General features: G+C 41.9%; 1 protein-coding gene across 1 annotated transcript; it reads left to right on the forward strand.

The window, feature by feature from the left end:
- Positions 1 to 2,210: 2,210 nt before the first annotated feature.
- itgb2 (integrin, beta 2) lies at positions 2,211 to 10,287 on the forward strand. Its single transcript, XM_080019535.1, has 15 exons — positions 2,211 to 2,249; positions 2,374 to 2,471; positions 2,865 to 3,078; positions 3,486 to 3,656; positions 3,826 to 4,067; positions 4,174 to 4,332; positions 4,712 to 4,807; positions 4,924 to 5,013; positions 5,127 to 5,261; positions 5,580 to 5,770; positions 5,904 to 6,133; positions 6,313 to 6,529; positions 6,728 to 6,936; positions 8,209 to 8,375; positions 9,397 to 10,287. Exons 1-15 carry the CDS (start codon positions 2,237 to 2,239, stop codon positions 9,457 to 9,459), a joined length of 2,295 nt encoding a protein of 764 aa, XP_079875661.1. The 5' UTR covers positions 2,211 to 2,236; the 3' UTR covers positions 9,460 to 10,287.
- Positions 10,288 to 14,358: the final 4,071 nt, after the last annotated feature.

Genomic DNA, 14,358 nt, shown 5'->3' on the forward strand with positions numbered 1-14,358 from the left:
ATCACCAACATCCAATCAGCTGCATAAGGTTGGGTCACGGGGCCCAAAGGAACCTGTGCCTGCCTTTGTTGTGCCCATCTTTGAAAGGGCGATCGTTCCTGTTGAAAAATGGGTATTTTTATAGGCCAGCCGACTTATTTCTGCTGGTTTTGTCCTCATTAGTGTGATTTATTGCTTTTAAGTGTGCTTTATGCTCTCTGTGCAGCCCACAGTCAACTAGTCCGCAGAGTCCAGTGCCCACTGAGGGCGTTCCAATTAGTATATTATGATTATTATTAGTATGCTATTAATAACAAAACATCTAACTACAATAGCGGGAATCTCTATCTGTCTGCCTGCTTATTTGCAATGCTGTAGTCATAACACAGGCACAATAAATACATGTTCCTTGCACTGTGTAATTGCTTATGGTTATTGTTACAACTAACTGCATGTTATAAATGTGTATGAATTGATATCTCTGCAATATCCTCAGAAGTGTATATATTTCAAACGTTTAATATGCTGTGCTTTGATTAATCCAATTGTCTTCTGGTAATACTTTTATCTAATTATTTTCAAAAATAATAGTAATAGGTTAATAGTAATAAAGATTTACCTGTCATTGTGTAATTATAAGACCTGGCAGTTCTTGTAACAACTACCTACAATTCAGGAAGACTGTAAAAATCCAGATATCTGGAATTCTATAAATTCTGAAGGGTATGTTTTTTCTCTCACCCTGGTGAGAGATAGCAGAACCCAGAATCGTGATTGTGGCGCCACCCCTTGCGCCGCCTGCGCGAGCGCCTTGTGTCAATTATGCACATTTTATTGTTTTTAGAGCTTATTGTGCATTATCTGCGAGACATCTGCAAAGACATTTCACTGCATATATATGTATATGACAAATAAACCCCTCGATCTCGAATTAACGTTATCCACGTTACAAACGCAACACCTACCTCGTATTTAAGAATTAAAAATCTTTATTTGCCACATGACACACCGCACTACAACACATACATATATATACACACACACACACACACACACACACACACACACACACATGCTTTTTGGGTGGTGGCCAGTGAAATGAGGCCTCTGCATTTAACCCATCCTGGCTTGTCCTTCCTCCGGGGGGGCAGCCAGGAGCAGTGGGCAGCATTCGTCGACGTGCCTGGGGACCTGGTAACAAACCGCCATCGCTGGTCAGACAATGATGGGTGCATGTTTTTGGTGGGGGTCCTTACTGACGGTAGGTGGAGGAAACCCCATGTGAGCACGGGGAGAACATGCAAACTCCACACAGAAAGGCTCCTATTTGGGAGATAACCCGCCTGGAGCACGGTGCACCGTGCCTATTTAACGTTAGTTATCTCGTTCTTTAATGTAGTTGTCTTCTGATAATACTTTAACCTAATTATTTTCAAACATAATAAAGGTTGATTGTGTTGATTTGTGTGTTTCTTTGAAAATTCTGGTTTCACTCATGGATCGTGTTTTCAGGTCTAGTGTAGAGTTTTTTTAGGTCCTTATTTTCATTTGACGGACTAGATAGTGTGTTCATTTTGGAGTGTCTGTCCTGTCTTCTTTTAGTTCCTTGGTTTCTGTTTCATACGATTTGGAAACACTGTGTTTGAGTTCTGTTTCCTTGCCGTGTGTGCTGTTTCATAAGTTTCTCAATAGGTTTCAGCTTTTCTTCTTTCAACAGAACTGATTTTGTTTGTTTCTTAATCGAAAAAAGCATGAATTTAAACATAAAATGGACAATATTGTTAAGCAGGACATTTTATCCCAGGTTACCCTATGAATTTCCACCATTTTCTGTTATTTCCAAGAGTGTTGGAAGAACCTGAACTGATGATGTGGTGTTGCACTGTGAACAATTTTAACAAATTTTAAATGATTTCACAGAGATTTATCACCCTGACTTCGGTTCTTTGTTAGTTTCAGGGCAGAATTTGCAGAAATTGCAAAAGAGAACTCCCCAAAATCTCTCAATGTCTACTCAGGACAGAAATAGTACGCTTAACTCTTTTGTTGCGTAAGTAAGAGTAAGAGGATTATGTGAAATGGATGGATGACCAAACCATGAGCAATTTGTCAATTTCACAGCTCCGTATAAGCATCAAAAGGCGAGATCAAAACAGGCTCTCTTAAAAAAAAAGTATTTTTTTTATTCAGCACTGATGAAATGTTTTCCTTTCTGTAGGATATGGATCGACATCTGCTTTTATTTCTGCTGCTGCAGATGTGCGGAAATGGTGAGTTAAGAATTTCAAAACACATAATTCAGACTCACATACGTATTTTATATCTTTGAGAACAGTTTACATTTACAAAAAACGTTTCTGAGAAATATAAAAAAGGTTATATATTTATTTATAGCATGTTCCCAACAAGTGGAAGTATGTCCAAGGACAGTGATCAACTCCTGCGATGACTGTATTAGAGCTGGACCGTACTGCGTGTGGTGCCAAAAGCTGGTAAGGAAGTCGAGGCTTTATCAAAATGTTTAACACCTTTTTAGAACTGTTCATAGCACAACCTCGTTGAGCACTTGAGTGTGATTTTAAAAAAAATTGAGGTTGGAACAGTGTGTGTGTGTGCAGGGCCTGATAAAGGTGTGAATGCAGTTTCTCTGCTCTTGGTGAAAATGGAAGTGGTGTGAAAAGAAACGTGAAAAAAGAAAATGAAATGTCAGCGAACACAGCCAGGCAAACACAAAAAATGTGTCATTCTTTAGTGTTATTATGACAACAATTACAAAAATGTATGAAAGTGTATGGGCTAAGAAATGAAGCGCTTCGCTGAATGGAATTGTCTCAAGCGTGAAACAAATTCTGTTGCTTTTGTCTTTTCTGCTGCGTATTGTCTAGAATTTCACCAAACATGGGGAGCAGGAGGCAGCTCGCTGCGACACGCGCCTCCAGCTGTTGGCGAGGGGCTGCGCAGAAGAACATATAATTTCTACCAAGAACTACCTTGAGGTGGTGAAGGAGGCGCCTCTGTCCAAGTCGTTCGAGCAGAGGGAGAAGCAGCAGGAGCCTGTCCAACTCCAACCCCAGGAGGTCCACCTGAAGCTGAAGCCTGGTGAGTCCCCATCGTGAAATACATGCTCAAAGGCCACCTCCACAGTTCTTTGCATTTTCTTTTAGCTGTTTAATGTTTTTCTATGGCACTCTATGCTGCAGTGCACCAACTGTTTAAAAGTTTAAACTACAGTGACTGCTTCCCTATTCTAAACACTAACGCTAGCTAGCGGTATTGGTGAGAATCGGCTTCGTCACCACAATGTTCTAATGAACTCAAATCAATCACAAAGCAAACCCGCGTTTTCGGTTTGGAAGAAATTTGGAGGGGGGAAGCAGAATGTGAAATTGCCATGGAGGTGGTCCTTAACGCCTGTGCTATGCCATCTTCATACCCTGTTCTCTTGCCGATCTTCACATTGTTTCTGTAGCATAGAGCCACACATAACATTCTTTTTGTCCCGGCAGGGCTGCCATCCACATTTACCTTGGCTTTTAAAAGGGTGGAGGGATATCCGGTGGACCTCTACTACCTTATGGACTTGTCCAACTCAATGGATGACGACCTGAGGAATGTCCAAGGCCTCGGACAGGACCTTTTCGCAGCTTTGAAGAGCATCACTGAACACGGTCAAATAGGTGACTAAAGCATTTATTTATAAATGGTCTACTGTTTATATATATTATTACTTGGATGGTGTGTACATTCAAACATGTCCCTTTTACAGTAGCACAGAATCCAAGGAGCAATCTAGGCGTCACCTTACGAATGTAAGGGCTTATAATGGTTTTGCATAACACCACACAGGGTTTGGTTCTTTCGTGGATAAGACGGTGTTGCCATTCACCAACACCAACAAGAAGAAGCTGCAGAAGCCGTGCAAGGAGGATGAGCAGTTCTGCCAGCCCCCCTTCGGCTTCAGGCACGTCCTCAGCATGACAGCCAATGAGGAGGAATTCAACCAGGAGGTGAAGAAACAGAACATCTCCGGGAATCTAGACTCCCCGGAAGGAAGCCTCGATGCCATGATGCAGGCAGTTGTCTGTGGGGTAAGGTTGCCTTGATTTTGAATGATGACACCTTCAGACCTTTAGACCAAAGGCTGTCACATTGGTTTCCATGCCCATCTCCTGATCCTAAACCCATGTTTCACAGGACAAGGTAGGCTGGAGAAACAGCAGCACCCGCTTAATTGTCCTCACCACCGATGCTGGCTTCCACATGGCCGGGGATGGCAAGTTGGCTGGCATTCTGGAACCCAACGACGAGCAATGCCACATGGAAAACCATCTTTATGTCAAGAGTAATGAGCTGGTATGGAGGCTTTGTGGTGGTATTGGCATGTGTGTAGGATTGTGAAGTAGCCTGGATAATCTAGCCGCCAACTGTCCTTAATACAATAATTTAATACCACCCCATTTGACCATATCAACAAATATATCATGCTAGCAAACATTGGCAAAGTCCAAGAAATTGTTGTATTATAAGTTTTCACTGGGGGGAGAATAACAGGGAAGTATGGAGCAAGAGGGGGCTTTTTGTAAACATTGTAGAAGCATACAATCTGTTTCCCTGAAGCTTGAGTCCATTCTAGCGTCCACAAATCACTCCATAACACCAACATATTAAGAGTGACAAAACGATCAACTTTCCCTTCTTTTGAAAATGCTTAATGGAACATCTCTACGTGCAGGACTACCCATCTGTTGGCCAGCTGGCAGCGCAGTTGGCACTGAACAACATCCAGACCATCTTCGCTGTGACACAAGATATGGAGCATGTCTACACGGTGAACAAGCTTCACTGTTCATATCTGTCACTTTTATTTACTCCTCTTAAGGATTTCTAGGTTTGTTGCTGTGAGAGCACCTTCTGTCATGGTTATCGCTGTTTTCTGGATTTCAGCAACTCAGTCAGATGATTCCTAAATCGGCGGTGGAGGTTCTGTCCTCGGACTCGGAAAATATCGTTGACTTAATTCGAAAGGCATACAATGTAAGTTTTGAACGTTTGTATTCCCATTTCTGTGGTTGTCCTGTGTTATTAAACTTGGGTCTCAATTTGCCATCCAGTAACATTTCTCTGTTGTTCTATCGACCAATCAACAGAGCTTGTCCTCCAAAGTAACCATGACCCACAACGACCTGCCCGACGGCGTGAGAGTGACCTACACCCCCAACTGTGAGGGAGGTTTGATAGGGGACACCAGAGGAGTTTGTGACAACGTGGCTGTGGGAAAAGAGGTGACGCCCCAATTACATGGCAACAGTGATATGTGGGATCCTGTGAATTCTTCTAGCCTTCTACGACTCCTTATTTCAGTTGTCAAGTATCAGAATAACTAGAAATGGAAACCTGTATTAATTGTTGATCTCTGTGGCACCTCATCAAAAATTGTGTCCCACAAATGTATCAGGTGGAGGTGCATTTATGTACCGAATCAAAACTAGAGCTGCAACACATCCATTTTCCTAATTCAGGAAAATGGGTGTGGAAATGGATCCAGTCCCTGCCCTTCACCTCATGAGCCAGAGTCATTCTCCCATTGTTCCCGCTTGCAGATTTCCTTTAACGTCACCGTGACAGCCGATGAGTGTATAGCGGAGAAGTCTTTCATGATCAGCCCGCTCGGCATCAAAGACACACTGAAGGTGGTCGTGTCGACGAATTGCAAATGCGAGTGCAACGATCCTGGCGACGAAGGACTTTCTCACTGCAACTACAAGGGACAGGTCATATGTGGAATCTGCAGGTACGCCTGAGCGCGACACCGACAATGCTCTGGAAGGTCGATGACAGACTTGCTCTTAGCCCCTGCAGCCCAGGATGATCTCTTTCTGTTTGTTTTCTCCGTCTCTCCCTGTTTCCATCTTCTCCCTATTCAGCTGCAAGTCAGGCTTTGTGGGACAGAACTGCGAGTGTTCCAAAGGGGACGACAAGGTCTCGCAGCAGGCGTCCTGCAGCAAAGACAACAGCACCAAGTGCATGGGCCGTGGGGAGTGCGTCTGCGGGAGGTGCCAGTGCTACAACACCAAGCGGGGCAGCAGCTACCACGGCGACTTCTGCGAGTGCGACGATGAGCTCTGCGAGAAGTTCCAGAATTTGCTGTGCGGAGGTAGTTCCAACTGTTCCATATCAGATATTGTTTGGGGGATTTTTCCGCAAGTTCACTGCACGTCTGGAATTGCAACTGACTCTGTGGCTCTACAATTATTTAAATGTGGAACCATGGGAAAGAGAACATGAATATTGAAACGCAATGACGCTCTCCATTTGTCTCTTGAAATTTGAAAGGGAATGGCCAGTGTAATTGTGGCAAATGCATATGTAAGCCAGAATACGATGGCTCCGCCTGCCACTGCTTGAAATCTGACGAGCTGTGTCGCACCGGTGCCTTCGTGTGCAGTGGGAGAGGAAAATGCGTTTGCAACCAGTGTGAATGCAATGAGGGCTATCGCCGCCCCTTCTGTGACATTTGCCACGGATGCCCCGACTCCTGTCAAAGCAAACAGTAAGAAGATCCACGACTTTTGTCATGCTTTACTTGAGATACTTCAGCATCTCTTTTTATCTATGTGCAGTTCGCATTGAAGAGAGAAAGATGTGATGAACCTTGACGTAAAAGTATTATAACAGCCCCGTGTTATATGCCATATAGAAATGGCATTTTTGTGGTTTAATTTGTGCCCATCAATTGTCCCCTTTTCAGGAAGTGTATCGAGTGCCAAGCATTTGGGACTTTAAGCGAGAACTGCACTCTAGTTTGTAAGGGCAGCGTTGAGCACACGATGGTGGACATGTTCACGAAGACGAAGAAGCAGTGCAGACAGAAGGACGCCGAGGGCTGCTTTATCACCTTCCAGATAGAGCAGCTGATGGGAGAGGACAGGTACAGAGCGGAGGTCTTACGAACCAGGGGTAAGTTGGAATGTGCACTGCTGAAAAATGTACAGGATATGCTACAGTATTGTTTATGTTTTAGGTTGATTCTTATTGTTTATTAGGGGTCCAGCCCACAGAGCTGGAACCCTATTGTTTTTATTTGGATTTTTATAATTATTTTTCTCCTAGGTATTTTGCCGGCTTAAAGTGATAAAGTGTTATTGTATTCGGGCATTTTGTGGTCCAAGTTTGATCTACATCGCTCCAAATTTGGAGCAGGAATTATTGAAAAAACGCTTTACTGAAGGGTGCGGAGCCGATGTACTGAAAGTAGCCGAACGAAGGGACCAGGGTAGGCAGAAGAGGGGTGGGGGTGGGGGGTCGCGGGTGGTGAAGCGGCGCTTTGTGACATCATCCAAATTGTTATATATGTCCTGTGCATATATAACAAATGTGGCTATGGGGGGACTTTTCCATGGGGTGAGGTCTCGACTCCATTGGTGTGTATTGGTGGCTGTGTGCAGCATCTGCGCTGGGTCGAGACGGGAGACAGCAGGAACTGATGTTGCTCAGAAACTCAGAAAATTTGTTTGAACTGATGCTGTGTTCGACTGGAACTCGACAAATTGTATTTTGGCGCGATAGGAAGTGATGCTGTGTTTCACGGAAACTGGGAAATCTGTGATTAGTGACTAACGTGACTAACCGGGACCCCATGCATTGCTGCCTGCAGCTACTGTATATTTTAGGTTGTGTTTATTCCTCTTGTTTATCATAAGGTTTATTGCAATATGACCAGCTTTTATTGATGATTATTTATTTGTAGGTTTAGTTTGATATTTTATTGTTTATTTGAGATTTATTGTATATTGCAGAATTTGTGTTATTGGGTTTTGTTAATTTTCAGCTTTCCAGGTTATATAGGTTATCTTATTAATTTTAATATTAATTTTGGGTTTATTTTATTGTTCATTGTTTAGGTTGCTGTATATTGGAACGTTTCCTATGTTGTATGTTTTTTTCTTGTTGTTTTTTCAGGTTTATTTTTATTGCTTTTGTGTTAACTCTTGGGCTTACAGTTATTGCACACTGTTTATTGTAATAGCTGCCAATTTTACATATTTACTGTTCATTGTTTACCTTGTTAGGTTTATTTTTATTTTTTATTGTTTGTTGTACATTCCCCATTTCTATCTTCGAGTTAATCTTGTTATATTGTCTATTGCCAATGTTTCAGGTAATTCTCAGGTTTATTACCATTTTCTTCTATCTATCTATTGATCTATCTACCTATCTATTTATCTCCAGAATGTCCAGAAGAGCCAAACATCTACGCCATCATTGGAGGCTCCATTGCAGTCGTGGCTTTCATCGGAATGCTTATCCTGCTGCTGATCAAAGTCCTGATCTATATGAAGGACCTGAAAGAGTTCCAGAAGTTTGAAAATGAGAAGAAGAAATCCAAATGGGCACCGGTAAGCCTCCACGAAAGTGGTGTCAAACACTTCAAAAACCTGTTAACAGTTGTCTTGAGCTGTGACGAAAGGTCGCTGAGTGTTCGAGATCAGGAACTGAGAGAGTTCCGTTTTTTATTTTTTGCTTGTTTTTTTTCTGCAACTCTCCCTCCAACTACTTTGTATGGAAAGAAAGATGCACTTACAGAGCCTTTTTTTTTGGCCTAAATGTGGAACTGAATGAGTAACTGGGCCAGAGGAACTTGCTGACATTTGTAATCCTTCATTTAACACCGGTTAATGGTTAAGGGTTTTTCCCCTTTCCTTTGATTAACATCCTACCAAAGACGTGTACATGCACAAGAGATTTTGAAATGCTCTCTCTTGCCATAAGGTTAAGATGATGTAAGTAATTGTGGCGGACAAAGGGGTCCCAATACACTCGGTCCCCTCAACCTCCTGGGACAAGACTGCGCTCAGCCCTCTGTTTGACGTGCCGGTCTGCAGACAGAGGGCTGGGCCCAGTCTTGTCCCAGGAGGTGGAGGGGATCGAGCGTCCGGTGCTGTACCTCAGACACAAGCTCTCAGAGCGGGAGTCGAGGTACAGCACGGTGGAGAAGGAGTGTCTAGCTATCAAATGGGCAATCAATTCCCTCCGCTACTACCTCCTGGGATGAGCCTTCACCCTCTTTTCGGACCCCTTTGTCCACCACAGTAATATATAGATTTTAAGCTTTTATAGAGTAATTTAGCTTGAATGCAACACGTGGAAAGAATGCAAACAATCTAAATTAATCTAATTGATCTATTTAAGTGAATGGAACAGTCTTTTATTTACATTAAATGGCCATTTAGAATACCATATACAATTTAGGAAGACAAAGGTAAAGTCTTGAATATATGAGTTTTATCATTCAGAGACATCTAGTAACTGTCAATAGCCCACAATCTAACAGATAATTAAAGATTTTTTCTTCATACAGTAGTTTTTATAGAAAAAATAGCAAAGATACCCTCATCATTCAATCTGTTCCTCCAACAGGCCGACAATCCACTGTTCAAGAATGCAACCACCACCGTGGCCAACCCCACCTTCACTGGATAAGGACCACCATCGTACCAGCCATCCCAGAGTTTTGCACATTGCTGATGAAGACAGACGGACAGACAGACTGACAGACAGACTGACAGACAGACAGACAGACAGACGGACAGACAGATAGACAGATAGACAGATAGATAGATAGATAGATAGATATTTTTTCTGTTTTTTTATGGACTTTTACCATGACATGTCAGAATAGATTTTTACACATTGCTCATTTTCACCACTTCCCTGGCTATTTATTGATTGTATGTAAAAATGCAAGTAAACTGCGCAAAGGCTTTTAATAGTTTTTATTTTATAACAGGTAAAACGTTTTGTTTGCTTTTTTTTTAAGCTTTACTTTTTCAGTCATTTACGGATGAATGTTATCTCTGCAGTTAAACCAGAAATGAAAATGCATTATATCAGTATGACTTGGGTCTTGGTTTTGAGTAGGACAGCAGACTTGGATGCTTTCTTGATTTTCCACAGCAATAATCACAGGGTGTCATGACATTTCACTGCATATATGTATGACCGTATATATATGTATATGACAAATAATCTCTTGAACTTGCAGTCAAACTTTAATATCCTCCTTTTCAAGCAGCACTAGAAAGGTAATATCTGTAATCGGGTTGAGTGAGTACTTTTACGGAAGTAAAAAGTAAAAATACCTTGACACAACATTACTTGAGTAAAAGTGAAAGTACCACATTTGTATTTCTATATAAGTAAAAGTAGTAGTTGTGAAATGTAATTTAAGTATTGAAAGTAAAAGTACTTGTCATTTCTGGTGCCCTGATAAGTGCTACTGTAGCTTTTTTTTTTTTTACAATTGACAGTTTGTCATTAAAAAATATATGAAAAAAAAAATCGAATTTCAAATTTTATTGACATTTGAAAAGATCCAAACTCTGGGCTTGGCACCAAGGCTAAAAAGAGACAAAATGCTTCTCTAAATGGGCAAATATGTGTTTCAAAAAGCTATTCCAAAGATTCTAATATTCATTTCGGGTGAATATAGTAAATAAAAAAGAAAAAGTGTCCCAAAATGTTCCGTATTTGCAGAATGACCCACCTATAAATATAAATCCAGATTATTATGTGTTTTAAACTAAAGTAATGCGACCAAGTTAGAAATGTAATGGAGTAAAAAGCATAGATATTTGCTTTGAGATGTAGTGGAGTAAAGGTCGAATATCTCCAAAATTGAATATACAGTATATGTAAGTACAGATATTTAAAAAATGCACTTTCCAGTCTGTTATCCTCAAAACTGGGAAAATCCATCCACAGCAAACCGTTTCCAAGACTGGCTGCAGGGAGAAGAAACACCTTTTCAAATCCGATCGACATCAACATACTTTTTCATTCACAAGACAACTTCTCCAGGTGTGAGAAAGTCGTTGCCGGCCCGCCCCTTCCACCAGGTTCACAGAGAGACCGCCCCCCCCCGAGGGACCACCCTCCGCTCCACACCACATGCGCCGAAAGACCGATCCTGAGGGTCGGCCACAAGCCTCCGGATTACATAAGGGGAGGGAGAGAGAGGAAAAGCGGGGCCAGAGTCCTCCTGGAACCTGCCTGAGTGGCAGCCATTCATAGAGGTCTCTCCCTCCCTCGCTCTCTCGCTCTCTCTCACTCTGTGTCTCTCTATCTCCATTGCTGCCCTGCCCGTTGGGTTAATGAGTGGAGGAGTGGTGGAAGAGAAGGAAGGTAGCTGTGACTAAGGAGCGGGGCGAAGTCGACGGGGTGAAAGCGACCGACTCGGTCTACGTGGCTCCCGCCCGAAGCCTGACTCAGGTAAGCCATGTTTGAACCCGCCGCAGGTGCTAATATTTGTCTAGTACCATTTCCATTATTGGTGCTGTTGTCCTCCTCCGTGAGACAAAGCCAAGTCAAAAGCGCTTGTCTCTGTGTCCTTGGAGTTGCACAGACAATTGGGGAGGTAAGTTAAAGTCAACTTTTGCGCTGTGGCTTTTCCTGTATGTACTGAGACGGAGGCCTCTAAATGTAAATGGGAATTTAGTGTAATAGCGTATGCGTGTGCTTATTCACGGTCTCCTTGGGCTCCATGTTATGTTAACATAGACTCGACCGGCATCAAAACCAGGTGAGGAAAGACTCTTCCTTGAGTAAACATCTCTGAATGTCGCGTCAAAAGCGTGCCGATCGGGTCCATCCATCCTCATGTCTTCCGGGTGAGATCTCTGTGTGCGAGGTCTCAATCCATGCGTGCGTACTGTACTGCTGCACGCCAGGGCACGGGGTGCAGTGATACTGTAAAAGCACGAGTCCATCTCTGAGAACCTTCCCATGGCGTCCTCAACCCAGCGACCAGCACAAAGCAGAGGGAGGGGGGCTCCTGTGCTGCATTGCTGCATGACTTCAGTAAGACAAAGGCTGGCAGAGCCCCATTAACAATCAAAGAAGCTGCGGATGCGTCAAGGGTATGGCGGCCAACTCTAATTGAGCAGGAATCGGCCCTTGGCTGGGGTCCGATCCAAATGGAGTCATCGGAGTGTGAGCGTCATAGTGTGCGGGAGACAGAGGAGCCAGTGTGTCGATACTGACTCAGAACTGGGCGGTCAAGTGGAGGAGAGCCTCCAACGAAACCATGTGTTAGTAGAGAGTATTTTAAAACAAGTTAGACTTGATCTAAATCTTTGTTTTCTTTCACTCTCGGTTTTGTTTTGTTTTGCCCACAAGGATAACGTAATTAGGTTGTGACATTTTAGCACAACATTTGCTGTGTAGAAAAATAGAGAAAGCCGTTTCTGGGTCTCACTGTTTCTCACACTACATCCTATCAGCTAGTCACTCCCATTTTCAAGTTGGCCTTTTGATCAAGCCTAACCCCCTAATACTTTTAACATATACCCGGGAGAGGTATCGATATAATATTAATATCGTAAGCTATCGCCGTAGCATCCTGTTGTATCAACTCACTTTAAAACCTTTCAATATTTTTGGCTTACTCCATTTTCAAAGTATTATCAGATCAGCCTATGCCGTTATTGAACAAAAAAAATCGAATGTAATTCAACTTGAGTTTGACCTAGTGTTTCGATTGCAACAAGTGGTGGGTTAACATATTACGCATTCCTGCTCAGATTTAAGGCTCTCTGTTGGGAGACCCAGAGAGCATTATGAGAAATTCTTTAATCTGCAAATCTGTGCCGTTTCAATCCGTGGTCAAGCGCCACCCGAATGACCCAGTGAATGGATTTTACACCAGAGGAAAACAATTGTATGAATATAAATAACAGAGGTGTAACTACTGTTGGTGGGTGTGTGTATGTGTAGGTAGGAGAGGGTCCAAAGAAATATTTGCACCGGGGCCTATAAACATCATGTTATGCCACTGATAAATAATACTGTATATTGTATTGAATTATTGTTTATGTTTTCAGTTTATTGTTATTTCTAATGCATTTTTTAGATTATGTTTCTTTCCGTTGTTTATTGTATTTATCTTAAAACATTTTTTTATAGTGAACGGGAGAAAACATAAGAAAATTAACATAAATTGTGTATTGTTTGTGTGTATGTGTTTTTTTTAAACATTACATGCAACCAATATTTTTAACACGTTTTTGTTTTTTTTCTGAGTACCCCCTGCCGTACCCTCATTTCAGAAACACTGGTTTATCATACAGTTTATTGTATATTGCCAGATTTTATTATTGATTATTTATTTGTAGGTTTATTTTCAGGTATTTTATTGTTTGTTTTATATTTATTTTATTTTGTATTGTTATTGTAAAGTATTGTTTGCATTGTTAGTTTTTTTCAGGTTTCTAGGTTATATTTATGTGTTATCATACAGTAGGTTTTCTTGTTTATTGTATATTTGACATTTTATGATATTTATTGTTAATTTTTAGGTTTATTTTTCTGGATTATAAACAGGTTCATTTTATTGTTTAGGTTGATGTATATTGGACTTTTTCCTATCTTCAAGTTAATTTCTGGGTTTGCTGAATATTGCATTTAAATACCAGATAGATAGATAGATAGATAGATAGATAGATAGATAGATAGAGAGACAGATAGATGCTGCTCACCAAAACTGTGTAATGGTCTAATCCGGCCTGCACCCCTGCTGTACATGCAGTAAATCCACAGACGTCAGAGTGGGCTTGCTGGTGTTGAGAGAGAGAGAGCGCGAGGACTCCTCTCCAAACACAGCGACTTACACCTGTATGCATATCATACCACCTGTTTTCCATGTATGGTCAGTGAGGTAATGGAGAGAGAGAGAGAGAGAGAGAGAGAGGGATAATCAGAGGCAAAGTCCAGGTATAATAAAAGGAGATAGTGAAATGCATTTATTTTTTTATGTAGCTTCACTTGGATTGAGCCCTGGCACGGCTGTCACCCATTCCGCTCTTTTTCTGCTCCGTTGACATCAGGTGAGTGCCAATACTATAGCGAATAGGGAAAATAAAGGTTTTATTTGATTAGTTGTTTTTTTTCTTCTCATCCTTATGTCTTATGTTTTCCCAAAGTCGAGTTAATACACAAGTAGTCTGAGATACCGATAAACCACATGTCTATGATATAAAATTTCCATCAGCCATATCTGCTGTCTTCATGAACATTGGACAGAGATGTTACGTTCGGCGTTGCTGTGTTGTTCTATTTTTCTTGCGCGGATCAAAGTTAAGGGAGATATTTGAAACTCAATAGCACTGGTTTATTGGGGTCCAGGGGTGATATGTTCACCCTGGTGACTACTGGGGCAGGTTTGGGGAAAGCTTGGGCGTGGTCCAGTAGTACAGTGAAATAACACTTTCCCCATCTGATGTTCGGGTCCGTGCCGCAGTTGTTAACACTTTCTAGGCAAACAACGGCAGATGGCCGATGTAAAACTTGGTGTGGTTCCTATATCGCTGCATTTGGCTGGAAGAC

The sequence above is a fragment of the Zeus faber genome (genome assembly GCF_960531495.2).
Source record: "Zeus faber genome assembly, chromosome: 18".
Classification (NCBI taxonomy): Eukaryota; Metazoa; Chordata; class Actinopteri; order Zeiformes; family Zeidae; genus Zeus; species Zeus faber.

What these genes read in the sequence shown, in the direction of transcription:
- itgb2 (XM_080019535.1), top strand. An exon ending in GCGTGTGGTGCCAAAAGCTG is followed by an intron (nt 2,472 to 2,864) that starts GTAAGGAAGTCG and finishes CGTATTGTCTAG; the next exon opens with AATTTCACCAAACATGGGGA. An exon ending in GTCATATGTGGAATCTGCAG is followed by an intron (nt 5,771 to 5,903) that starts GTACGCCTGAGC and finishes CTCCCTATTCAG; the next exon opens with CTGCAAGTCAGGCTTTGTGG.